We start from the raw sequence: 25,752 nt of genomic DNA, 5'->3' as shown, positions 1-25,752 counted from the left end.
TCAGCGCCCAGCGGACGAGCGGGGACTGAGCCCACGTGCCGACCGGGCCGAGGCACCAAGGCTCACTTGCTTACTGAGTATCAGCTGCTTGCAAAGGCGGAGATCAAGGGGCCCCAGTGTGGTTTTTGGGGGGCGGGGGGAGCCGCACCCAGAGCATCCAGAAATTCCCAGGCCTGTGAATGAACCCTCGCTGCAGCTGTGATCACAACGCTGCACCCTTAACCCGCTAAGCCACCGAGAGACCCCAAGGACGCTCCGCCTGTTACAGGAGCCACAGGCGACTCAGCAAGGGTTTGGGGCTTCGGAACGCGGTGAGCGCTGTGCGTGTGGGTGACCAAGCAGTCGGTGTGGAGGGAGGACGGCTGGCAGTTTAACCCCGACCGGAAATGGACACATCAACCCGGGGCAGTCGCTCTCAGGAAACCTAGGGAACGAGGAGCTCTGTAAAGGATGTCACTACTATTTTTTTGTCTTTTTGTCTTCTTAGGGCCTCACATGGAGGTTCTCAGGCTAGCGGTCTAATCGGAACTGTAGCTGCCAGCCTACCCCACAGTCACAGCAACGCAGGATCCTTAACCCACTGAGCGAGGCCAGGGATCGAACCCACAACCTCATGGTTCCCAGTCAGATTCGTTCCCACTGCGCCACGACGGGAACTCCTGCAAAGGATATTTAACGGCACGATACGTTCAATGAAAAAAGGGAAGATACAGAACTTAGACACTCAGAGAAAGACTGCAAGGAAACACTCTGAAAAGGCAACTCTGGACGGTAGGAGACTGTGGGTGACACTTCGCTTGCTCTTAAGTGACTGAGCAGCTGACTTACGTGGGCCACCAGAAAACTTGATGCGCTCTGACCTAGTCATCTGGCCTCGGGCGGGGCCCCCAAAGCCGCGACGGCCCAGGGCCTTACCTTCGGGGTCCACTTTCCTCCGAGGAAGTTACCGCAGGCGGGGCACGTGGGTGGCTTGTGCCTGGTGACATAGGTAAAGGAGCAGCCTGGGCTGGTGCACGTCCCGTGGCCCCGTCGGGTGTACGTAGTGGTCTGTTTAAAAAAAGCAGGTCCGAATCAAACGGCCGTCTGTCCTCGCCCAGACCCTGACCGTCATTCCAAGCACAACAATCCCAGAAGGTCGGCCGCCTCCGGGAGCCCTGGCAGGTCGGAGCTGGAAAGGCCCCAAGGCCCGACCAGGGCACCTTGCACAAGTGGAGAGCGGGGGTCGCAGGAGAGCCAGAGGCCCCAGGCTCCAGCGAGGACCGCGGCGGCAATGCATCAAGCAAAACCCACCAACACCTCGCGGGGCGCTCTCCACACCGCCAGGAAGGAGCTACCTCCGCCGCTGACGTGCACAGGGGCTGCCCTCTCTGAACCAGGAGGCAACCGACTCAAGCACCGAGACCCGAACACAGAGGTTCTTCTGGATCCCTGGTCCAAGAGCCCTTCCGTGCATCCTGCAGTGCTGGACACTGCGGACACCCTGCTTCGCTTCCATTCCTGTCAGTTACAAATCAGAAGCCGGGAGCGAGGGTGCAAAGACAGGAAGACAAGCCTCGGTCGCTAAAAAAACACGAGCAGCAACTCCACATGAAGCTGGGTCCTTGGCCACGCCGGAGAATTTGATTATCTGCGTGCGAATACCTTCAGCCACTGGCTCGCACCACCTCCAGTGACCTCCCTCCGAACAGAGCGCGTTACATTTCTGTCCCAAGGGGAAACGAGCCGTGCTGCGTGTCTCGATTAACGCTGGCAAGGAAACGCCTCGCTGCCAGATTTGTCCTGTCACTTGTGAACGGGCTCCCCAGCCGCTCATCCCAGCCTCGCGAGCCCGGCCAGACAGCAAACCCCTCCCTTGGGAGGCCACGCTGCCACGAGACTCCTGCTGGCCAGCTACGCCCAAGGCGAAGGCAACCATGCCCACCAGGGTGGCAGCCGGTCACTCTGGGCACACTCAAGGGCCCGGGGTCATGTCAGCTCCTGGGCCCCTGGTTTCTCCTTCTGTGAAACCGCCTGCCCTTTCTGGTTGAGGGAGACAGCCTAAGGAGCAAGGTCTGTGAGAGACTGACTGGGGGCCACACCACGGCAGGCGGAAGCTCCTGGGCCAGGGATCAAAACCGAGCCGCTGCAGGGACAACGTGAGATCCTTGGCCGGCCTCCCGCAGGGGACTCCTGTGAGAGACTTGTTGATGTGCTGCCAAGTATCGTATCTTGCCTCTTCTCGGACTGTGGCCCCACACGGAATACTCCTTCTGAACACACACTCCCAGAAAGCAGAGCAAAGGTACGTCCATAAGTAAATTCCCACAAACAGAATTATTCAAGAGCAGCTTAAGAAAGGACTGGGGAAAATAATGCTGGCATTCAAGGCGGGTGGCGCCTTCCCAAGTATTCCTACAAGAGCTTGGCTAACACCTACTTAACCATTTTCACAAGAATATTAATTTCCAGAAGAGGAAAGGCTCAGAACCAATAATGAGTTCCCCGTAACCTTCTCACCTAAGAGTGTACCGTTCACCCCCAGCAGAGGCTTGGGAAGGTACTGCGACAAGGCAAAGACGCGTACCACTGATCCCAAAAGAAAATGACACAACCTCCAGGACAAAGTCAACAGCTCACAGCGCCATCAAGAAGATAAAACGGACTCACACCAAACACTCACTTGTTTCAAAAGAAAGTAGGAGTAAAGAGACAGGACCAAAAACCACCACAAGGAGTTAAATGACAGACTTAAACCAAAGCACACTGACAACCACATTCAACACGCGGGCCCACAGGCCGTAAGCACACGGCAGAGGGCATCCGACGGGGCTGGCTCTTCGAGCCAGACGAACCTGCGGCCTCCCAAGAGACGACGACAAAGCGACCAACAGGTAAAGGACGGAAAAGACAGACCCTGCTAGCCCCAATACTCAAAAGAAAGCTTGAGAGCAGAGCTAAGCAGACTCGCAGGCACGAACGCTCCAGAGATAAAGGGCTTTCGTGCTGAAGACGTGCTCGAGCATCGGCAGCACAGAGTGGCCCTGAACAACCCTCAAGGTTTACGTGCTCACCAAGAGTCAAAATACGTGACACCAAAACACAACGGCACCAGGAGAGAGAGACATCGGCAACCCCAGGTGGATGCTTTCTTCAACAACTGACAGAAAAGGCAAAGAGAAAAGCAGCGAGGATAAAGTCAGGAAGGAACACCGTCGACTCAACCTCACGCTCCGCCCGACGGCAGAACACGCGTTCCTCTCAAGTGGACACAGAACATTTACCAAGACAATCCACGAGCTGGGCCAGAAAATAGGCCAATCAATTGAAAAGATTCGGGTCTTATAAACCAAGAGTCCTAACCACAGGGGAATCAAACCAGAAAGCAATTAACAGAGACATCCGGAAAATCCCAAATATTTAGGAAGTAACAGACTTCTAACACCACACAAGCAAAATCCATGGGTCAAGGAGGTAAATTAGAAAGTATTTCGGAGTTTCCGTCACGGCACAGCGGAAACGAATCCGCCTGGGAGCCATGAGGGTGCAGGTTCGACCCTGGCCTTGCTCCGTGGGTTAAGGATCCGGTGTTGCCGTGAGCTGTGCTGTAGGTCGCAGACGTGGCTTGGATTTGGAGATGCTGTGATGTAGGCCGGCAGCAACAGCTCAGAAGGGACCCCCTAGCCTGGGAACCTCCATATGCCAGGGGTGCAGCCCTAAAAAGATAAAAAGACAAAAAAAAAAAAAAAAAAAGTATCTGTGCACCCCAACGTTCATGGCAGCATTACTTACAACTGCCAAGACGTGGACACAACCTGTGCCCATCAACTGATTAATGGATAAAGATGAGGCACACACAAGCAGCTGAATACTACTCGGCCATAAAAGAGAAGGACACTGTGCCATTTGCCAAACATAGACTTGGAAGGTCGGAAACGTGAAAGTAAGTTAGACAGAAAGCGAGATGCTGTGTTGGCATCACTCACGTGGAATCTAAGAAATACCACAGAGGAGCTCCCGTGGCGGCTCAGCAGTAACAAACCCGACTAGCATCCGTGACGACGTGGGTTTGATCACTGGCCTCACCCCGTGGGTTAAGGGTCCAGCATCCCACAAGCTGTGGTGTAGGTCGCAGACGTGGCTTGGATCCTGAGGTGCTATGGCTGTGGTGTAGGCCGGCAGCTGCAGCTCCCCCGATTCAGCCCCCCAGCCTGGGAACCTCCATATGCTGTGGGTGCGGCCCTAAGAAGAGGAAACAAAGGAAGGCAGGCAGGCAGGCAGGAAACTAGAAAAGCACCAATTAACCCAGAGTATGCAGAGCAAAGACAAGGAAGAGCAGGGCAGGACTTTCCGTGCGACTCAGCAGGCTAAAGACCCAGGCGATGCCACAGGGTGGCTCGGGTTTGATCCCCGGCCTGGGAACTTCCATGTGCCACCGACGTGGCCAAAAAGAAAAAAAATCAGGACAGAAAGGAGAGAAACAGAAAACAACAGAGGTTCTCTGAGAAGATCAGTAAAGTCAACAACCTCTAGCCAAGCGCATCAGGAAACAAAGCAGACAGACCCCAACTGCCAGCACGAGGAACGAGGAAGTAAAATCACTGCGGACTCTACCGGCATTGAAAGGACTGAAGTCTCTCGAAGCTGAAGTACAGAAGGACCACACGGCCCAGCAGCTCCCCTCTTAGGTCTACACCCAGAGGCACTAAACGCAGGGACTCGAGCGGACACGTGCACACCTGCACACTCCTGGCAGCACTGCTCACAACGGCCAGAGCGAAACAAGCCAGAAGTCCGTCGCTGTTTACGGACAGAGTCACGAAACGCAGTCGTCCGCGCAATGGATCATCACTCAGCCACAAGTGGAAGAAAAGTCTCCTGATTGCTCTACGCTAGACCTCTCTTTTTTCTTTTTCTTCACTTTCTCAGGGCCACAATCGTGGCACACGGCAGTTTCCAGGCGAGGGGTGGAATCGAGCTGAGTCACGGCTCACAGCACGGCCAGATCCTTAACCACTGAGCAAGGCCAGGGATCAAACCCACGTCTTCATGGATACGTGTCCGGTTTGTCACCACTGAGCCACGATGGGAACTCGAAGACTGATGAAGTTTGAGAACATTACCCTACGTGAAAAAGTCAGACCAAAAAGAGGATTTGCATTGTACCTCTTATGAGGTACCTAGAAACCACAAATTCTACAAAAGTGGAAGGAATGACCAGGGCCTGGGGGTTACTATTTAATAGGTGTTGAGTTTCTGTTCGGAATGATGACAAGTTCTCAAAAGGGAGAAGGTGATGACCGCCCCACCCTGTGAACAGTGCAGGGAAATGGACACTTAACAATTCCTGCAACGGTGCGACGGCGAGCAGAGCCATCTCTGGAGTGCCAGGACGCAGGCTCAAGCCCTAGGCCAGCACTTAGGCCAAAACTGCGGCTCAGATCTGATCCCTGGCCCAGGAACTGCCATATGCCACAGGAGCAGCCAAAAAAAAAGGAATAAAGAAAGGTTTTGAACAATTTTATGTCAATAAATTTGACAATTTAGATGAAATGAATAAATGCCCTCAAAGATAAATTATCAAAGCTCACTCAAAACAGATGATCCGAAAAATCCATTATATATTTTAAAAATTGGACTTGCAGGGGTTTTTTGGTTTGTTTTTGTCTTTTTGCCATTTCTTGGGCCGCTCCCGCGGCATACAGAGGTTCCCAGGCTAGGGATCCAATCGGAGCTGTAGCCGCCAGCCTACGCCAGAGCCACAGCAACACTGAATCTGAGTCAGTATCCAGCCACGTCTGCGACCTACACCCCAGCTCACGGCAACGCCGGATCCTTAACCCACTGAGCGAGGCCAGGACCGAACCCGCAACCTCATGGTTCCTCGTCGGATTCGTTAACCACTGAGCCACGACAGGAACTCCCAGATACAGAAATTCTAATTAAAATTTTAACAAATCAACTCCATTACTATATTGGATACTACACTTCTGCCAAGTGGAGTTTATCCTGGGAATACGGAGTTAATGTAACACTTGAAAAACATTAACCTCATTAACAAAGTAAAAGAGAAAAGAAAAAAAGACCATCTTAGGGGTTCTGTTGGGGCTCAGCTCACGAACCCAGCTAGTATCCATGAAGACGCGGGTCTGATCCCTGACCTGCTGAGTGGGGTAAAGGAGCCGGCACTGCCATGAGCTGCGGTGTAGGCCACAGGCACGGCTGGCTTGGATCTGGCGTGGCTGGGCCTGTGGTGTAGGCCGGCAGCTGCAGCTCCAACTCAACCCCTCGCCTGGCAGCTTCCCTATGCCACAAGTGTGGCCCTTTAAAAAAGAGAGAGAAAGAGAAAGAAATTGCCCCAAAAGACACACATACACACAAAATTTTGACAAAATCCAACATCCGTTCCTGATATTAAAAAAAACAAAACCTCCCAACAGAAAGAACTTTCTAGACACACGAGTAAGTAGGAAAAACCTAAGCTAGTATCACACCTGAAGACAGAAGACGGAGTACTTTCTCCGTAAAAGGAGGAAGACGGCATCTGGCCTCACCACCGCTGTTCAACGCTGCGCCGGAGGCCCAGACAGACCTCCGAGACAAGAAAAAAGGAATCCAGATCGGGAGGAAACACAGCTGTCCCCACGCGCAAACGACACTGTCATCTACGCAGAAAACGCAACACAATCTATAAAAAGCTACCAGAAGACACAAGTTCGGCGATGGTGCAGCAGGCGGGATTTCCAAGCCAAAAATCAGGCGTCTTACTCTACACGAGCAGCGGACACCACAAAGGCAACACCACTTACGGCCTCGCCAAGAACCACGAGGTGTTCAGGAGTAAACCCCAGCCCACACGCTGCTGCCGGCTGTGACGGAAACGCCACCGAGCAGCACCAAGTCCAGGGCCCCGCTCGGGCTTGTTTTGCAGCCCAGGGGCCCTAAACCATGCACACGACAAGTCCTCTCTCTTCTCTGAAGCTTTCTCCTAACTGCACAAGAACCAGCCTGAATCAGATCCGTTTTTCCAAAATATGTATGCTCCCGAAAACTGGAGAAAAGCCACGGAGCCCCGCCCAGGAAAATACCCTCAGGGAGGAAAGTCCTCCTGGAGCTTGAGGGGTTCAGGGAGCCTGGGGAGCTCCGTTCACAGCCCCCTCCCCACGCCCTCGTCCAGCTGGGAACACCTGCCAGGAAAAGCTCGGCGGCCTCTGCCGGCTCCAGGGCTCTAAGTGCAGTGAGACTTTCAGAGAAGGCCTCCTGCGAGGCAGCTCCCAGGGGGCTGAAGCTCCACCGCTCCTCCCCACTGACCAGTTTGATGGAGGCCGGGTTCTCCACGACCGAGTAGGCGGGAAGAGGCAGCACGATGAACTGCGCGGCTGGCGCCGAGGAGCTGCTGTCGCCGGGGTCCTGCGGGGACACGGGGAGAAGAGCGGTGCTGAGAGCCAGCAGGCCGGCGGGTGGCGCCGAGCTCGCCGTCGTCCGCCGGGCACGTGGCAGCAGGGCACGGACCTACAGCCACCCCGACGTGGCGCTTGGATGAGGAAGAGAAAGCGCGTCTGTGAAGGAAAAGGCGCACCTCCTGCCGCCGCGCAGCATTAAACAGAGCCGGCTGGCACCCACGAGGACGCGGGTTCCACCCCGGCCCTGCTCAGTGGGTTAGGATCCGGCGCGGCAGTGGCTGGGGTGGAGGCCGGCAGCTGCAGCTCCGATTCGACCCCTAGCCTGGGAACTTCCACGTGCGGCCCTAAAAAGACCAAAAAAAAAAAAAGAAGAGAAAGAGGAGAAAAACCATCACCACGGGACTGTGCTACCCTCATCTTACAGATGAGAAAGCAGGTGAAGCGACCCTGGGCGCCAACAGCCCAGGCGAGCACGCAGCAGAAGAACCCGACGCCTCGGACCCCGCCAAAGGCCCTGGCCCAGGCCGCGGCTCCAGCACCACAACACGCTCCCGGGCGGCCAGGAAAGCCCTGGGGGCGCCGCCCTCCTCCGTCGAGGTCACGGCGCTGCCGCTCGATGGCCGAGGGCCGGGGGGCCGGGGCGGGAAGCGACGCCTGGCGGAGGATGCCCTCCTGCTCCGGGCGATGGCGGGCGTGGCGGCAGCGCCTCCACGGGCAGGGAGGAGGCTGTGGCATCACTGGAATCAGGGCGCGCCCCGGGGGCCCGGGACACGAGAGCCCCGCGGAGACCCCGCCCTTCTCTCTCGGCCACCGTCCCGTCTCCCCGACTTCGAAGACCTCCTCCCTCCTCTGCGCCCAAGAGGACAGCGTGAAAATTCTCCCCCACGGTTCGAGGTGCCACCGTGTTTGCCAGAACAATCTCGAGGAAACAGAAAACCCCCAGCCGGAGAGGACCACAGGCTGGCGTGCCAGCTCTGCCTCGGGGACAGAGGCCAGCATCATGCCGGCCCCGCGCTCGGGCCCCGCCTCTCGCCGCTGCGGAGCGTCCCGGAGAAACGGCCGAGGACGTGGCCCGGCCAGGCGCCTAGAGCTCCGGGAGACCTGGGTTCGAGCACGCGAGCTCCCCGGGGCCCCGACCCCCGCCGCCCCGGCAGAGCCGAGGCCACTTACCCTCATGACTGTCACGAGCGACACGCTGTCCCCCGCCTGCGCGTGGGGCCCCGCCGGGCCTGCAGCCGGGTGCTCCGGGGAGCCGCGGGCGAAGGCCTCCTCCAGGACCAGGCGCGGCCGCTGGGGCTGACGGCCCTCGTCCGCCTCCAGGGGAGCCGCGTTCAGGAGCACGTCGCGGCCCAGGACCTCCGAGGCGGCCAGCTCCTCGACGGCGGCGGGCTGGCCGAGGCCGCCCGCCTCCTCCGCGAAGGCCTCCACGGCCAGGCGCTGTTCAGCCACGCCCGCGTGGCCGGGCACCGTCTCCAGGGCCGCGCTGGACACAAGCGAGGGCCCTTTCGGGGACGCCTGGGGCGGGGCCACGCACAGCTCCACCGGAGGGCAGCTCTGCTCGTCCTGCAGGCTGCTCTTGGGGATGATGATGTAGTCGGAGCGGGGCAGGATCTTGCGGAACCCGGGGACGTCCGGCACGGCGGCCGTCAGGGCAGAGAGCTTCGCGTCCTGAGGATGCAGGAGCCGGGGCGGGGGAGGCAAGCAGAGAGAGCCGGAGTGAGACCACAGGCCGTACGGTCGGGGGCATTTTTCCTGCCCCTGCAAAGGGACCAGAGGGAGTCCGTTCTCTTGACCTGAGACTTAGGTTCGGCCTCTGTCAACAGCAAGGGCAGCTCCACGGAGTCCCACTTGAGCCCGGGCAGCGTCCTCCCCCAGTTACACAGGACACAGCTGACAGGGAGGAGACGCTGCCATGGGCACCGAGCTCGGCCCCTGAAACGGCGAGCTGGAATGCCAGGTCTGGCGCCGTCCTGCGAAAACCCTTTCCCCCTTTTAGGCCGTGCTGCCCCGACGGGACGGCGAAGGCCTTAAACCTGGCTCTGAGTTCCTTGCCAGCTCTGACGCGTCAGGATTCTGAAGCAGCTGAAGATTTAGGTACTGGAACGTATAACACCCCATCAAAGACTTAAAAGCGCAAAACCTAAACCCGCAGGCCAAGCTGGCCCTCAGGGCACCACAAGGATTCGCCCAGCCGTACAAAGAGGCTGAAGAGATCACAGAGCTAAGAAGGCTGCAGGAGAGCAGGCGCACAGGGAGGCAGCCATCTGATGAGGCCTGAGGACATCGGGGGTGAAGCGGGGTGAGAGTGTAAACATTAACCTGGGACCTTAAAGTGCAGCACATACTTTGCAGGAGTTCCCGTCGTGGCGCAGCGGAAATGAATCTGACTAGGAACCATGAGGTTGCGGGTTTGACCCCTGGCCTCGCTCAGTGGGTTAAGGATCCGGCCTTGCGGTGAGCTGTGGTTTAGGTCGCAGACCCGGCTCGGATCTGGCGTGGCTGTGGGCTGTGGTGTAGGCCGGCAGCTGTAGCTCCGATTCGACCCCTAGCCTGGGAACCTCCATATGCCTCGGGTGCAGCCCTGAAAAGCCAAAAAAAAATAAAACACTTTCCTGACCTTAAAAGCAGTGCTGTTCAGTCAGGTGCCCTTATTACTCCCACTTCTCCACTGAGGCAACTGCAGCTTGAGGAGGGTGGACCTTCCCGAAGACACAGGGTGAGCAGTAAAGCTCTGAGTCCAGGCCAGGCCTTCTACGGAGCAAGGACACCGGGTACCAGCAGCGCAGCCCTGCAGGGCTAACTGGCACCAACAAAAAGGTGCTTCTGTTTTATTTTTTCAATTTAAACTGAACATTGTCCAAAAAGGTAGACAGACAAGTTCAAAGTGAACAGGCAAGTGAGGACGGAGGGCCAATGGAACAAAGAGTCACTTAAAAGGAACCGAGTCAGTTCCCAAAGGGTCCTCAAAGACATCCAAAGCGAGCCGTCGATGAGACACTCGGGGCCCCGAGGAAGCTCTCGGAGAGAAAAGAAACAGCAGCCCTCAGATGAGACATGAAAGCAGACGGTCTGCATCCCTGAAGGACCCTTCCCGGCAGGCGGACGGAGGACCGCCCTTCTCGAGCCGCCCTCTGAAGCAGACAGGTCAGGAGCACAAGACCAGCTGGCGGCAAAGCCGAACCCGGGGGCCGGGCCGGGCCAGGCCTCATCAACAGATCCGAGCACGGCGAGCCCAGGGCGGCGTCAGGGACTCTCATCTCACAACCGTAAGGAGCCACACCGGAACCCCGGGCCCGCTGCCCAGCAGGAGACCTGACGGGCTCCCAGGGAGACCGCCTGCCGCCCCGAAGCACCCAGGCAGGAGGGCCTCGCCTGCGTGCCAGCACGTACGACCTGCCAGTCCTGGGACAGTGCAGATGCTCACTCAACACCACCTCTTCTTGGTCTACTCAAGAACAACACTTATGGATCAAGTCAGCGTGTGCCAAGAAGTCAGCAAGGGGCTTCACAGGGTCCGTTTTCAACGCTGTGCACACGAAGCCACCAGGACTCAAAGGGTAGGTAGGTCTCAGCTAGTTAGCACTACGGCTGGTCTAGGGAAGTCCCTTGCGGTGCAGGAGGTTAAGGCTCTGGCACTGTCACGGCAACAGATTGGGCTCGAGCCCCGGCCTGGGAACTTCTGGGTGCCACAGGTACGGCCAAAAAGAAGCAAAAACGGTGGTCTGGGCCCAGAGCTCCCTGGGGGCCTAGCAGTTAAGGATGTGGTGCTGTCACTGCGGGGCCTCGGGCTTGCACCCTGGCCCAGGACTTGCACAGGCCTGGGGTCCAGCCAAAAGGGCTCTGCGGCCTCCTCGTGAGCTGCGTGCAGGGTGGCGATGGCGGCAGGCGGGGACTCACGCGGACAAGGAAAAATCCCTCGCGATGGCCTCCTCACGTTTCCGGAAAAGCCTCGGAAAGGACTCACGTCAGCGTCTAGTTTTAAAAACCATCCCCCCGGACAAGGGCCCCAAAGACACCACCTGATAATGGAGACGCCAGGGAGCTCCGTGTGCTCTCCCTAGACGCCCGCCCGCCCCGCAGGGACTGCCTCCTACGCGGTCGCCAGCAGGCCGTCTCGTCTGGAGGAGGAGGGCAGAGGGGCCTGCCCAGGCCGGCAGGGACGCAGAGCGCTCCCAACAGGACAGGCACCCAGACACGAGGACAGACACCCCAAGGCACACACAAGCTCCTCCGCTAAAACACAGCGGCCGCGGCCTGCAGAGCCCTTGCTCTGCCTCACCCAAGAGACGAGAGAGACGAGTGCTTCAACTGAGCAAAGGAGCTACGGTCGAAAGGTTTCAGCCCGCAAGATTGCTCTTCCTGCAGGAATTTCAGTTTAAATGAAAAAGCAGAGTGAAGAGCTGTGAGCGCCCCTGTCACTGTTAACCCGAAGTAAGAAGCCGGCCGAACACACACACCGGAGGGCCCGCTTGCTTTGCGCTCCCACCTCAGCCCCCAAAAGCTCTGTCGCCTCCGTCGGCTCCCGCTTCAGCCTGCACCCCCTCCGAGCAGAGCTCGGCACCACCAGCGGCCGCGGCGGAGGCGGCATCACACGAAGCAGCTGTGTCCACCTCTCAACACGCGAGCCCAACTGCCCGTCTGCTTACAGCTGATGGCGCTCGGCGCAAATCACACTCATCAAGCCGCTTACCCCAGCTGAAGAGACGAAAGCTCTCGGTGTAGGAGACATGCCTCCGGAAGCTACCCCATGAAAGGAAACACTAACCACCCACAAGGACAAGGGGCTCCAAGTTTTGCTACAACGCGGAAGAGGAACCCAAGGCCCAGGGGCGGTAACTCGGAGACCGTCAGCTCCGTGCACCCTGCAGAGAGCGCGGGGCATCAGACTCGAGAGCAGTCAAACCGACTCGCCTCAAGGTTCCCCCACGGAACGAAGGAGACCGGGGATAAAGGGTGGGACTTCCTAGCGCCTGGCCACGAAAACAACGGAGAGGCCAGCCAGCAAAAAGCTACTTACCGGATCCACACCTTCTTTCTCCAGTCTGGCTTTCTCCAGGTAGTAACTCCTCTCGGCCACACTGAGAAGCCTCCAGCTCTCACTGATCTTCTTATTGATCTCGGACTGCGGCAGGTGGGGGAGCTCCTGCTGCACTTTCAGGTAGATGTCGTAATAGTACAGAAGGTAAGCAGACCTGAGGAAGCAACGACTTCTTACGGTCTCCCCACCCAACCGGGCGAGGCCCCCACGGCCGGGTTGGGCAGCGAAGCACTGACTACGAATCCCAGCTTTTCCTTTCGAAGCATCTACCTAGGAGTTCCCGTGGTGGCAGAGCAGAAACGAATCCGACGAGGAACCATGAGGTTGCGGGTTGGATCCCTGGCCTCGCTCCGTGGGTTAAGGATTCGGCGTGGCTGTGGTGCAGGCTGGCAGCTACAGCTCTGATTCGACCCCTAGCCTGGGAACCTCCATGTGCCGCGGGGGGGGCCCTAAAAAGCAAAAAAAAAAAAAAAAAAACCCACTTAAAAAAAGAGCATTTTCAGTGTATCCAAATAGAGACTGAAGCAAAGATGCATTTAAACACCCACCCCACCCCCCACCCCCGGTGAACGAGCGGCTTCTCCCCCCAGAATCCGGAGACACAAGCTTGTCTGGTTTTCTTTCCACAACCAGGTCTTCTGCAGAGACAACTGGCTTTAAATCCCATGCAAGTGTCCTGCCGCTGCTCTTTCAGGCAAGGATTAGCGGACTGACTGCCAAGCGGGCCCTGCTCGTCAGCTCAGCCTCTGGGCGTCCACGGTCACCGCCACCAGGCCAAGGCCGAGAGGGAGGCGGGCACAACGCCCAACGACCCAACCCGGGAGCCCCAGCCGGAGTCTGGCGTGGTCCCCGTCAAGGGGAGATGAAAGCCGCGGGTGGGTGTTCTGTACAGAATTGATCAGGCCGCGTTTTGAGGGGCGCCCTGTTTAAATGACCAGGGTATCAACCATAACGCTGCCCTGCACCGTTTCCACCATTCGTGTGTCCATGTCCTGCTGCAGCCGGGAAACACGACCAACATCTGGGCTGGAATGGCAACCGCTGGCATCAAGTGGCCACCCCCTCCCCAAGCCCGACTGCCCACCGGAGACCCTAACGGTGACGCGGCACCCTCTGGGGACCTGGACACAGCCTCGAGTCTTCCTCGACACACCTCTCTAGGCAGCTTCTGCGTCTGAGGGCCGGCTACCAAAATGAGGTGGCTCACCTGGGTTTCTTGGCCTTTTCGCCATGAATTTTATACTTTTTCTTCCGCTTGGGCGGCCCAGGGCAGGTGTAACAATCGGCTTCCTCAATTTCCTCCATCACGACAGTTACCTCCGTCCCATCATATGATGCATCCATGGCTGGAGAAAAACAAGACACAGACAAGTGTCAAGACCTACCCCAGAGGGGAAGCGGCCTCCGAATCCAACCCAGGGCCCCGGGACGCCGCCGCCTCCCAAACGCAGCAGATGCAGGCTAAGAAGCACCTGGGGGACGTACGCAATGTCCGAGTTCCAGGGTTCGACCAGAGCTCCCCTGAATCAGAACCGCTCTAGGGCAGGCCAACCCGCGTGCCCAACCAGGGCCCCGGCGCCTCCTCCGACGCGGCCCATGTGGGATCACGAGCTCAGACGGCCCTTTGGCTTATATTCCACTCCTGGGACACCCGGTAATCCTTCAACTCGGAGATTTATGAGCGCCGCCCCCCCGCCCCAGTTCCCACTGTGGTGCAGCGGGTTAAGGATCTGGCACTGCTGCCGCTGTGGCACAGGTCTCAGCTCCAGCTCAGGTTTGACCCCTGGTCTGGGTACTTCCATATCTGACAGAGGTGGCCCAAAAAAACAGATGTGGCGTTTCCATCGCAGCGCAGCGGGAACACATCTGACTAGCATTCATGAGAACACAGGTTCAATCCCTGGCCTCGCTCAGTGGGTTAAGGAGCCAGCATTGCCGCGAGCTGTGGTGGAGACCGGCAGCTGCAGCTCTGATTCGATTCCTAGCCTGGGAACCTCCATGTGCCTTGGGTGTGGCCCTAAAAAGACAAAAAGAAAGGGTGTATGAGCTGCACTACCCCCACCACCAAGACTGACGTAACGTTACAGGCAAACGTGGCCAGGAGTCGGTTCCGGACCCTCTCCTCCACATGCTGCGTCCCGTTCAGCACAGGCCTTCACCGACTCACGGGTCATTCGTTCAGGAAGCACCTGTATACGTAGGAAGCCTCTCCACACTGTCAGTTCGTGTGAGTTTGGGCGGGTCCTTCCCCTGCTTTAGATGCAACTCTCGCGCCCACAGAAAGAGACATGTCTGGGAGTTCCCACGATGGCTCAGCAGGTTACAAACCAGACTAGTACCCACGAGGACGCAGGTTTGATCCCTGGCCTCACTCAGTGGGTTGGGGATCGGTGCTGCCGGTCGCTGACGCGGCTCAGATCCTGATGGCTGTGGTGCAGGCCGGCAGCTGCAGCTCCGATTAGACCCCTAGCCTGGGAACCTCCACATGCTGCAGGTGCGCCCTAAAAAGCAGGAAGAAAAAGAGGGGGAAGGGTCTCAACCACTTCACCACGGATCTGCAGTGACTGTGTCGCAAGGGAGACAGCGCCCCCTGAGGAGAGTCAAACGCTACACAGGAAGGGTCATCGCCGAAGGGGAGTCATCGTGGTGAGAAGGCGGACAACGTCCCGGCCGCCACATCCAGGGCCTGAAGGGCACATTCTTTAATTCAGAACCCAACTGTGAGCCTTTTCTCAGCCCCTACCCTGCTCCCACCTGCTCCAGCACCCGTCCACACGAGCACATTCGACACGCTTCTAGGAGGCGGAAATGCTCCCCACCTGTGCTCCTCAAAACGGGAGCGGCTCGGGGCTACTGAGCACCCGAGCTTCGGCGCGTGCGATCGAGGAACTACCCTGATTTCACTTTGCCTAATTGTAATTAACTTAAATAACCACATATGGTGAGCGACTAGGGTGTTGAAGAGCTCAAGTCTAAACAGTAATCTGGGGAGTTCCTGCCCTGACACAGCAGAAACGAAGCTGACTCGGAACCAGGAAGTTACAGGTTCGATCCCGGGCCCCGCTCAGTGGGCTAAGGATCCGGCGTTGCCATGAGCTGCGGCGTAGGTTGCAGACACAGCTTGGATCCCAAGGTGCTGTGGCTGTGGCGTAAGCTGGCAGCTACAGCTCCAATGCGACCCCTAGCCTGGGAACCTCCGTATGCCACGGGTGTGGCCCTAAAAGGACAAAAGACAAAAATAAATTAATTAATTAAAAATAAACAGTAATCTGACAGGCTGACATTAGCAATGGCCCAAGAAACAGAAAATCTAGTAGCTTTTCCTAGGAAAAGGAAGGCATGACAAAAAACCCTCAATGATTAACTCAAGAAGGATTATTTTATTTGTGGCCACATCCTAAGGTGGAGTTGTCCAGCTCACAGACCACCTTTGGAGGAAGAAAGGTCCCAGAAACCACCTGAACGCTAGGAGGCAAACAAGACAGCTGCTCTGGAGAATCTGTCAGAAGCGAATTTAGGATCCTGGGCAGCAGGAGCTGTGGAAGCAAACACAGAATCGCCAGGCGCGTGACGAGGCCCACCCACAGCTCACTTAGACCTCGGGCCCCAAGCGCGGGAGCCAACGGGGAAACAGACGTGCCCTGTATGCTGCGTCAGGAGACCTGGCTTCCAGGCTGCATCCCAACCAGGGACCTCAGACAAGTCCGTTCCCCACCCCACATTTCAGGTGATTTTTCCTCAGGTGAGACTCAAGAGGCTGACAACAGTGGTGCCTCGCTTTTTGAAAGGCAAGAACCCCTTTGAGAGTGTCCTGAAAGTGGCAAAAGCCTCACCCAGAAAACGCAGGCAATTACCTGCCCTGTAACATATGAAGACACAACCGGGGCCACCACCACGCCTTCCTAGTTCTGGCCCATCTCTAAATGACTTCACCTCCCAGCAGAAAACAAAACACAACCCTCCAAAACCCCTTGCATGTCGTTACAGCACAGCTCTCAGAAGTAACCCACGACTTGGCTCAGCAAGAAACAGGCCAGTGCCTTCAAGGGGTGAGGGCGCTAGGGTTCAAGGCTATGCCGGGACTGGGCCTTTTTGCTTTTCATAATGGGCCTCTCAACCCTTGAGAGGCCTGCAGACAGAGGCTGCACCTGCAGGAGAGCGTCTGTGAAGAAAGGCAAACAGGGTTTTAGCACCCGAACACAAGTTAGAAAACAAAGCCATTACAACCACACTGCGTGGGGGCAGGGAGAGACTACCCTGGGTTTTGGCGTGTTGCACTAGGCGGTTTTAAGCCTGGACCTGGTACTGTTTTCAAATTCTAGGCCTCAGTAGGCAATGCAAAAAAAAAAAAAAAAGGCAAAATATTATAAAACCACGCCTCTGGAGGGCAAACCCGGGTGGAAACCTAAGCGAGGCATTTTAAACGCCCGCGCGCTCCGAGCTCCACGACCTCCAGCAATGGACTTACTCGACGCCGGAGCTTTCTCATCTGCAAGAGAGTGAGTGAGGGCAGCGCTTGAAATCCGGGACACCTCCACCGTCCCGCCAGGTCCTCCTCCTTAAACGGCCTCTGGCGGCCCAGCCGTGGGCCTGGCTGGACCGCGGGCCTTACATGACCCCAAGGAGCCCGAGGCGAGAGGTCGAGGCTCACGGCCCCTGCTCTGCCGAAGGGGCGCGCGGGCTCGGCGAGCCGCAGCACCTGGCTCGAGGACGCGCGGCCGGTCCGCGGGGCGGCGCTGGGCCCGAGGCCGGGACTTACCCGGAGGAGCGTGCCAGCCGCGCGGCTCACATCCCGGAGGCGCCCGGCCAGGGGGCTCGACGAGGGGGCCGGCCGGCGCACTCGCGCTCCCCGCTGTCGGCGAGAGGCGGCTCCAGTCGTGACAGGGGCAACAAGGAAGTGGAGACGAGAGCTCGCGCGCGCATCCCGGGGGCTGGAGGAGCCCCGGCCCCGCGGCCCCGCCCGGCGACACACGGCGCGGAGTCGCGACGGCCCCTCTCGCTCCCCTTCCTCGGAGTCGCGATACGGGGTCGTGGAGGGCGCGTGTGGGAGCACACGTTCGCTCGGCAGGCTCTTCACCGACGCCTGCCGAGGGCCCCGGGGGCCAAGGCCCGGGAGCCCGAGGAAGACGGCGGGGACACGGGCGTCGCCGCGGCACCGGTTCACCGCGCCGGCGGCAGCGGCGGCAGCAGCACACCTCGGATCGCCAGGGAGACCCGTCCCGGCGGCCCTCGCGGCGCACCGGAAGCGGCCGGGCGCGTGACGGCGTGCGGCCCCTGCGCAGGCGCAGGCGTGCAGCCCGGGCCGAGGGCCGGAACCTTAGGAAGGCCCTGGCGGCGCAGCGCCGGGCCGCTAAGGCAGCGGACTGCTTCCGGCCAGAGGTTCCGGGAGCTGCGGCCGCCCGCGGGGGCGCCCTCGGCCCCCGGCGCAGCCGCGGGGCGTCCAGGTACCTGGGCGGGGCCTGCCGGGCGTGAGCGTCGAGGCCCCGCCTCCCCTGTCAAAGCCACGTCGGGCCTGGGGAGCCCCGCACGGCGTCCGCCCCGCTGGCGCAGGGCCGCGTCTTCCTTCGGGCGGCAGCGAGCCCACCTCCCCACCCCGGGCGTCGGCCAGCCCTCGCTCTCACCGCCGCGCACGCGGTAACGGCAGGGAGTGGCTCCGGCGCCAGGCAGGGGTGGCGCTGCCCCCCGCCCGAGTCACAGCGTGTCCCGCACCTGCCCCGGCCCTTGGCGCACGCGTTTCCAGCCTGCCTCCTTTTCTCCGTCTCTCGGTCGGCAGCTTCCTGCCCGGACCATCGCCTCCTGCCTGGAGAGGCAGTTTCTTCCCACGGCCCCTCTCCCCTGCGGTCGGCTCTCGGCCCGAGGCAGGGCGATCCTTTCCTAAGGCTGCGAAGGTCACTCTCCGCTTAAGACCCTCCGGGGTCTGCTTGTTCGCCTAGAATAAAGGTCAAACCTAGCTTGACCCACAAGCCTTTGGTTCGGCTCTGGATTCATTCCGCCTCCGCATCTCTCGTCGGTGCGGGTCGTTCCCTAGCCCTCCGGTGCTCGGAGCGCTGGCCGTGTGCCGCGCCCCTGGGGTTGAACCCCAGTCCTGCCGCAAGGAAGCGGGATGACGCACGTAAAGGAGCAAGTTGTGTTTACCAAGTAGAACCTCAGCAGGTGGTTCTCATTTCAGTAAACGGCACCACCACCCGCTCCATCGTTCAGTGCTCAGGCCAGAAACCCGGGCGCACCTCCCGCACCTCACCTCCGGTCCGCTGAGCGAGGTCTGCAGAAACATCCCAAACTGACTACCTCTTACCGTCTCCAGTGTTACTCTAATCCAAGCCACCATAGTCTCAGGAGCCTCCCAGCTGGTTTCCTGCTTTTTCTTTTTTTTTTCTTTTTCTTTTTTTTTTTTTTTTTTTTTGTCTTTTTAGGGCCACACACGTGCCATACAGAGGTTCCCAGGCTGGGAGTCGAATCAGAGCTATAGCTGCCAGCCTACACCACAGCCGCAGACTCAGCCACGTCGGATCCTTAACCCTCTGAGTGAGGCCAGGGATTGAACTCACAGCCTCAAGGTTCCTAGTCGGACTCGTTACCACTGCGCCACGACGGGAACTCCTCGGACACCTTTCAATTCCGTTTTTCACACAGCCATCCTCTTTCTCCTTGCTTACGAAGTTTTAGGAGCGTCTTATGACACTCACGTTAATGAACCCCGACTCTATGTGGCCTCTCCTAGGCCAGCCTGCACTTATGTTCAGATTGTGCACCGCCTCTCAGGGGAATGGAAATTACCCAGTGTGTTCTCCCCTGGCGACCAAAGGACTCCTCTCCAAAGTGCGAGTCTGATCATGTCATCCCCAAACCGAAAGGCAAAACCAAACGCTCAAGGCCTCTGATTGTCCCGGGGTCGAGCTAAACTGCTTCCTAGGCCTTTCTGGGATGTGGACCTGGCTCTCCTTCCCGGCCACAGCACCTCGTTCTTGGGAATTCCTATCTGTTTATACTTGAAGGGCCGACGCCACGTCCTCTGTGAAGGGCACCGCCCCCCACTACCACCCAGTCGATCCTCGCACCTCGGTTCCCGTCCACAGAGCTCCGCCACCGCTCCTGTAAAACGCCCCGTGCTCCGGCCTTGGTCTTCCTCGCTTCCCTGGCAGGCTTCACGGGGGCGGGCCCGCCTCCACACGCCCCGGTGCGGCCGGCAGCAAGCCCGTGCTTAGCGCAGAGGATGCCATGAGCTGATGGACAGATGTGTGGAGGCCGCGGCAGAGGTCGGCCCTCGACGAGGGCAGTCGCAGGATAAAGTCACAAAAGCTTCTCTTGTCCTTTGAGGACTCTGGCGATGAAAGGTTGAAGCAAGTACCCAAACCGCCACTGCTGAGCCATGTTTATTCTCCCCGTGGCACGCGTCGCACCTAGCGAGTAGCTTATTTGTCTGGTCGCTCGTGGTGAACTCCTCCCACATCCCGCTGCGGATTTCCCAAGGGCAGGCGCCTGACCGTCCCGTTCAACGGGTGCCCGTACCACCAGCACCTGTGAAGCATCTTCCTTCAGTGAAAATCCTTCCAACCAAATGGTGACAGAGTCCTGAAGAGCTTACTGTGGTAAATTTCAGGCAGGACTATGGAGTGGCAGACACAACATTAACCTGGGTTGGAATTCCCACAGTGGCGCAGTGGAAACGAATCCAGGAGGTTGCAGGTTTGACCCCTGGCCTCGCTCAGCGGGCTAAGGATCTGGCATTGCCATGAGCTGTGGTGTAGGTTGCAGATGCGGCTTGGATCTGGCATTGCTGTGACTGTGGTGTAGGCCGGCAGCTACAGCTCCGATTGGACCCCCAGCCTGGGAACCTCCATATGCCACGGGTGCGGCCCTACCAAAAAACAAAAAACCCCACTAATCTGGGTCAAGAAAGCTGAGCTCTCTGAATGTGGGAAGGCCCTTGCCCTGCGCCTCAGTTTCCGTTTCTATAAAATGAGCCAGATGATAATTCCTGGATGTCCCCTGGTGGCGCAGCAGGTTAAGGATCCAGGGTTGCCACAATCTGTGGTGTAGGTCGGAGATGCGGCTTGGATCTGGCATTGCTGTGGCTGTGGCATAGGGCAGTGGAGAAGGCCTGCAGTTGCAGCTTCAATTTGACCCCTGGGAACTTCCATGTGCCTTGAGTGTGGCTCTGAAAAAAAAAAAAAGAAAGAAAGAAAAGGAAAAAAAAGGAATGTAGGGAGTTCCCACTGTGACAAAATGGGTTAATGATCCAGTTTGTCTCTGTGGTTGTTGCCAGTTCAATCCCCAGTCCAGCACAGTGGGTTAAGGATCCAGCATTGCTACAGACAAAGACAGAGGCCGGGTTCTGCGCACCGGCCCCCGCCCTCCTGTGGAGAGCCCAGCCTGGACCACGTAAGGACGATGAGGCCACATGCTGCCTGCACTAAAACCACTCCACAAATCACCCTTAGTCCTTTGTTCATTCTTCAGAGACGTCGGCTAGAGCAGAGTTGATTTTAAGTATCTACAAATTTAGGAGTTCTCGTCTGGCGCAGCGGGTTAAGGATCCGGTGTTGTCACCACGTGGCACAGGTTCAGTCCCCGGTCCGGGAACTTCCACATGCCATGGGTGCGGCCAAAAAAAAAAAAAAAATCAAATTTATATTAAAGTTTTTCTCTTATAAAAAGGCATCGTTAATAGCCTTTTGCACTCTAGCATCTATTGCTAACGAGTCACACAAGCGTCACTGTGCTTTGGTCCAGGTACCCATGGTATGTGCTGGTGCTGGAGCAGAGTTCTCCGCCACAGCTCAGGTGGTGGCTCTTTCAGAAACCCACAGCAATTCTTTCATTCTTTCCATGGTTACGTCACTGAAACAGACGTATAAAGCAGATTAATCAAAGAAAGTACTGCTGCCACGTAGAACAGAACGAGAAAAGTCACACTAAAAAGCAGAGCTAGTATAACTTGGGGGTTTTTTAGTTTATTTTTGTTTGTTTTTGCTTTTTAGGGCCTCACCTGAGGCATATGGAGGTTCCCAGGCTAGGGGTTGAATCGGAGCTGCAGCTGCTGGCCTACACCACAGCCACAGCCACGCAGGATTCGAGCCACATCCGTGACGTGCATGCACCACAGGTCATGGCAACACCGGATCCTTAACCCACTGAGCAAAGCCAGGGATCGAACCTGTGTCATCCTGGATCCAGTCAGATTCCTTTCTGCTGCGCACGCCGGGAGCTCCCTAGTATCATTTGAATTAAAAGGACTCTGTGTAGGTTAATTTCTTAGCCCGTGGGAGAGGTGTGGCTCATTGTCAGCAGCTTCGTTGTCTCAGCCTCTGGCGTCTGGATTCCCAACTCTGTTTCTCACTTGTTCTCTCAGCTTCCCTTTGCCCAAGTGGCTGTGGCGGTTCCCAAATGCCCGAGCAAAGACAAGCCTAGATCATTCAGCTACATCGTTGACTACAAGCTACATCTCCAACTTGGCTGCATGGTGGACTTCAGCGCGAGTGTGGGTGTGTGTGTGGGTGTGTGTGGGTGTGTGTGTGGGTGGGTGGGTGTGGGTGTGTGTGTGGGTGTGTGTGTGTGCGCACTTCCCCCACCCCGCCCCAGCATGGTCCTCACGGCCCACACCCAGGCTGCTCGTGCGCCTCTGCCCAAGGCCTCACCCTGTCCTCTGCGCAGCCGGCCTTGCCCTTCCAGACCTACCTGGAGTCCTCCTCCTTCCGGGCTTTCTTGAGGACGCCGGCGCCTGTCGGCCCTTCTCCCCTTCGCTCCGCGGCACTTTGGTCTCCCCCACTCAGCGAAGCACGTCGCTGTTTCGTCAGGGTTCTGGGCCCTTTGGTGAGACCGTAAGCTCCACGGAAGCAGGGACCCGTCCACCTTGGCAAGCGCCGTGGTGCCCAGCGCCGTGCCCAGCGTCACGAAACATCCGCCAGACGTCAAAGCCACCTGATGCTTCAAGCTGTGTGAAGCACTGATTTACGGGCACATGACGGGAGGTGGGGTGGGCCGTCCTCTGTCCAAGGGGAGTTGCAGAATTCTTCCATCAGCTCTTCCTCAGATGTCGCCCGGGCCCAGGTTACGATCTGCTCTTCGACGGTGGAAGCTAATAGCTGCTTACACCGGTTTCTTGCCACACAAAGCCAGTGCGGGGGGCTCTCCATCTCCACACCCAACATCTTGACATGAAAGGCTTTGTCCAAGGGCTCTGCCTATTGAATAGGCAGTAAGTGCCTACACTTGCTCAAGAAAATAAGCGCGCCCACATTCCTGACTCATTTAACGTGTCACGCGAATTACAGCCCAAGCCGATGGACGTCGCGTCCAAAAGCGGGCTTCTGCAGGCGGGGTTACCTCCGGCGAAACGCTGCGCCTGTCGGATGATGGGGGTCTTGACACTTTTTTAAACTAAAAGAGGTAGAAACCCTCCCTCTGTGGTCTGCTGTCCTCACCAGGCCCTCGGTGGCCCCCCGCTTCCCTCCTGTCCTACGTGAGGGTTCAGTTTTGTCCCTTTTGACCAATCCACTCTGGAAAGTAACCTTCTGGGACCAAGGACCTTCTCGACTGCGCTGCCGTGAGGATGCCACTCCAGACAGAGTGTGCCAGAAAGGCGCTCTGTGTCATGACCGCCCGTCCTGTTCGGAACTTTACCTCGAGGCAGGGACCTGCCTTACCACTAAAATATCTTGGGGTTCGGTGTTCCAGAACGCCCAGCCCCATCACGGATAAAACTCAAGGAGTCTTCTTTGCTCTGTTCCTAAGAAGGGCTCTTTCATTTAAAAGGAAGGAAGGAGCTCCCCCTGTGGCTCAGCAGGTTAAGAACCCAACTAGGATCCATGAGGACGCGGGATCGATCCCTGGCCTCGCTCAGTGGGTTAAGGATACGGCGTTGCCATGAGCTGTGGCGTAGGTCGCAGACACAGCTCTGATCCGATTCAACTTGACCCTCAGCTCAGGAACTTCCATATGCTGCAGGTGTGGCCCTAAACAGAAAAACAAAATTTAAGGGAAGGAAGCTAAGACTTATTGACTGCCTATTCATGCCCAGCACTGCTTCTTTTCTTATTATTTCATCCTTCCAGCCAATCATAACATCGAACGATGGTGGTCTCCCAACTTGCAGGCGCAGCGCTACTGGACGGTGGTCATCTTCGAGGTGGGGTGCGGTAGCAGATTCCGGCCACCGGAGGGCAGGCGTGGGCTACACAAGGGGGCCCGTCCAGCCCAGGGCCGAACCTTCAGGAGACCTGCTCCTTACTTCTTACGGTGGAGCCTGAGAAAGATGACGCTGAGCAAAGGGGGCGAGAGACCTGAGACAAGGGATCCTGCGACGCGGGACTTGCTTCAACTACAGGCTTGGAAATGCCTGTGCCTTGGGAGCTCCCTGCTGGTCCAGGGGTTAGGGCTTGGTGCCTTCACGGCTGCAGCCTGGCTTCGATCCCCGGTCTGGAGCTGATCCCACATCGAGCCGCTGCAGCCGCAGCAACAAAACAGAACAAAAACACTGCGCCTCAAACTACCCGCCCCACGCCATAGCACACCTATCCGCTCGCCCTTTGATAACCCTGAGCCATGTGATTGCCCCGGGGCACATAACCGCCTCACTGCGCAAGCGCCAGTGTTAGCGAGCAGCCGCCCCCCCTCCCCCCAGACATACCCATGCGCTGGGTAACCACTGAGATACTGGGGATCTAGTATTACCAGTAGTAATTATTACCTTTTTGGCCAACCCCATGGCATATGGAAATTCCTGGTCCAAGGATCAAATCTGAGCTGAAGCGGTGACCCACACCACAGCTGCAGCAAGAGATCCTTAACCCGCCACCCTGGCTGGGGACTGAACTGACGCCTCCACAGAGACAAGCTGGATCTTTAACCCACTGCAGCACAGCCACAGCGGGAACTCCTGCGAAAAATTTAAACAACCCCGTTTTGCAAGTTTATTGTGCAAAACACTCCTAAGTAATCATGATACAAAGTATATTCAGGAAGTTCCTGGTGTGGCTCAGTGGAAACAAGCCCGACCAGCGTCCGTGAGGCTGCGGGTTCGAGCCCTGACCTCGCTCGGTGGGTTAAGGATCCGGCGTTGCCGTGAGCTGCGGTGTAGGTCGCAGATGTGGCTCGGATCCCGTGTTGCTGTGGCTGGGGTGTAGGCTGGTGGCTGTAGCTCTGATTTGACCCCTAGCCTGGGAACTTCCGTTTCCCAAGGGTGTGGCCCTAAAAAGCAAATTTTAAAAAAAAGTGTATATTCAGAGTTACGTGATACAAAGTATGGGGGAGAAGAGGCATGTCCTCTTTAAAGCTCAGATACTCTATCACCTCTCTAAAAAAATCCCTGAAATACCGGACCCTGTAAAATACCCACTTCTGGCCACAGAGGCTCTAGGGATAAGGTTCATGGCCCAGCCCTCAAGCAGCCCAGTTAGGACAGGAGATACATGAGAGGAAGAAAGTAATACGGAGCGGTAAGTGCCGCTTCAGAGAACAGCCAGAGCACTCGCGGGAGCAGACACAGCCCCAAGGAGCATCTCCACGAGAGAGGCACAGGCAACGTGGCCGCGGGCAAGGGACACTTACCATGAAGTTTCTGGAAGGAGGACCCGGGAGCTCGGCTGGTGGGGCTGGGAGGCAACTCCGGGCAGAGGGAACAACATGTACAAGAGCCTGGGGTACCGATAAAGGGCCACAGCGAAGGTCACCAGAGGCGTGTCCAGCAGAGGACGTGTGGCGGGACAGGAGCTGGACGTGAAGCCAAGAGCCGAGCTGTCACGGTCTTGGTGGCCAAAGCGTTCGTTTCGGCCTTTCCCTCGAAGCGTTCGAGAAGCACCTACAAGAGGCAAAGGCCCCATTATTTCTTTAGGAATCGCTAACTAGTGCAGAGGCTGCCCTGCAGAGACACAGAAAACCAGTCAGGCTGCGGCATCATCTAGAAAAGAAACGACAGACAGTGAGGGCAGGAAACCTAGAATGTCCCAGGTTTCTGGCTTTCGTAGCCAGGTCTCATCGTGGTCAAAACAAGCTAAAGAGGAGGCGTCCGGGGCGTGCTGCGTGAGAGGGGCCCCGGGAAGGCGGGCAGAGCCCCGCGGTACCGTCGCACAGCTGCTGGTCGGTGTTCGAGAGAGACCGGGCTGGCACCAGGCTTGGCGGCCACTGGCGTGCAGACGGTAAGGCAGAGGAAGCCACGACCGTGGCTGCAGTCATCTGAGGAGAGCCTGCAGTGCGAGGTGTTCGGGATACAGGGCTCCGCGACCCAGGCTTTTTAGAAATCACGGGTGGGTATTTCTCCAAGAGCCACACTTTGACCTGTGGCCGCTGGACCTGAAAGGCACAGTGAAGGCAGCCGTGCCGTGCGAGGGGCGAAGG

The 25,752-nt window shown here is 57.8% G+C and overlaps 1 protein-coding gene across 4 annotated transcripts in view; it reads right to left on the bottom strand.

Annotated features, from left to right (window-relative positions):
• The window catches only part of HMGXB3 (HMG-box containing 3), a 73,252-nt gene extending 48,173 nt beyond the window's left edge, over window positions 1–25,079 (bottom strand). Inside the window, exons 1-6 of one of the 4 annotated variants that reach the window (XM_021085011.1) lie at window positions 24,967–25,079; window positions 13,625–13,763; window positions 12,397–12,571; window positions 8,550–9,047; window positions 7,288–7,386; window positions 916–1,047 (exon numbers count right to left, since the gene is read on the bottom strand). In XM_021085011.1, coding sequence (XP_020940670.1) covers window positions 916–1,047; window positions 7,288–7,386; window positions 8,550–9,047; window positions 12,397–12,571; window positions 13,625–13,761 — 1,041 coding nt within the window. In that variant the 5' untranslated portion in view covers window positions 13,762–13,763; window positions 24,967–25,079. Of the gene's footprint in view, window positions 1–915; window positions 1,048–7,287; window positions 7,387–8,549; window positions 9,048–12,396; window positions 12,572–13,624; window positions 13,764–17,176; window positions 17,660–18,126; window positions 18,805–24,966 lie in introns of those variants that run through there. The other 3 variants (XM_021085012.1, XM_021085009.1, XM_021085010.1) reach the window with 3 other exon arrangements.

Source organism: Sus scrofa, chromosome 2, assembly GCF_000003025.6.
Source record: "Sus scrofa isolate TJ Tabasco breed Duroc chromosome 2, Sscrofa11.1, whole genome shotgun sequence".
NCBI lineage: Eukaryota > Metazoa > Chordata > Mammalia > Artiodactyla > Suidae > Sus > Sus scrofa.
Note: the sequence above shows the minus strand (reverse complement) of the source record. Positions and strands in the feature narration are given on the sequence as shown.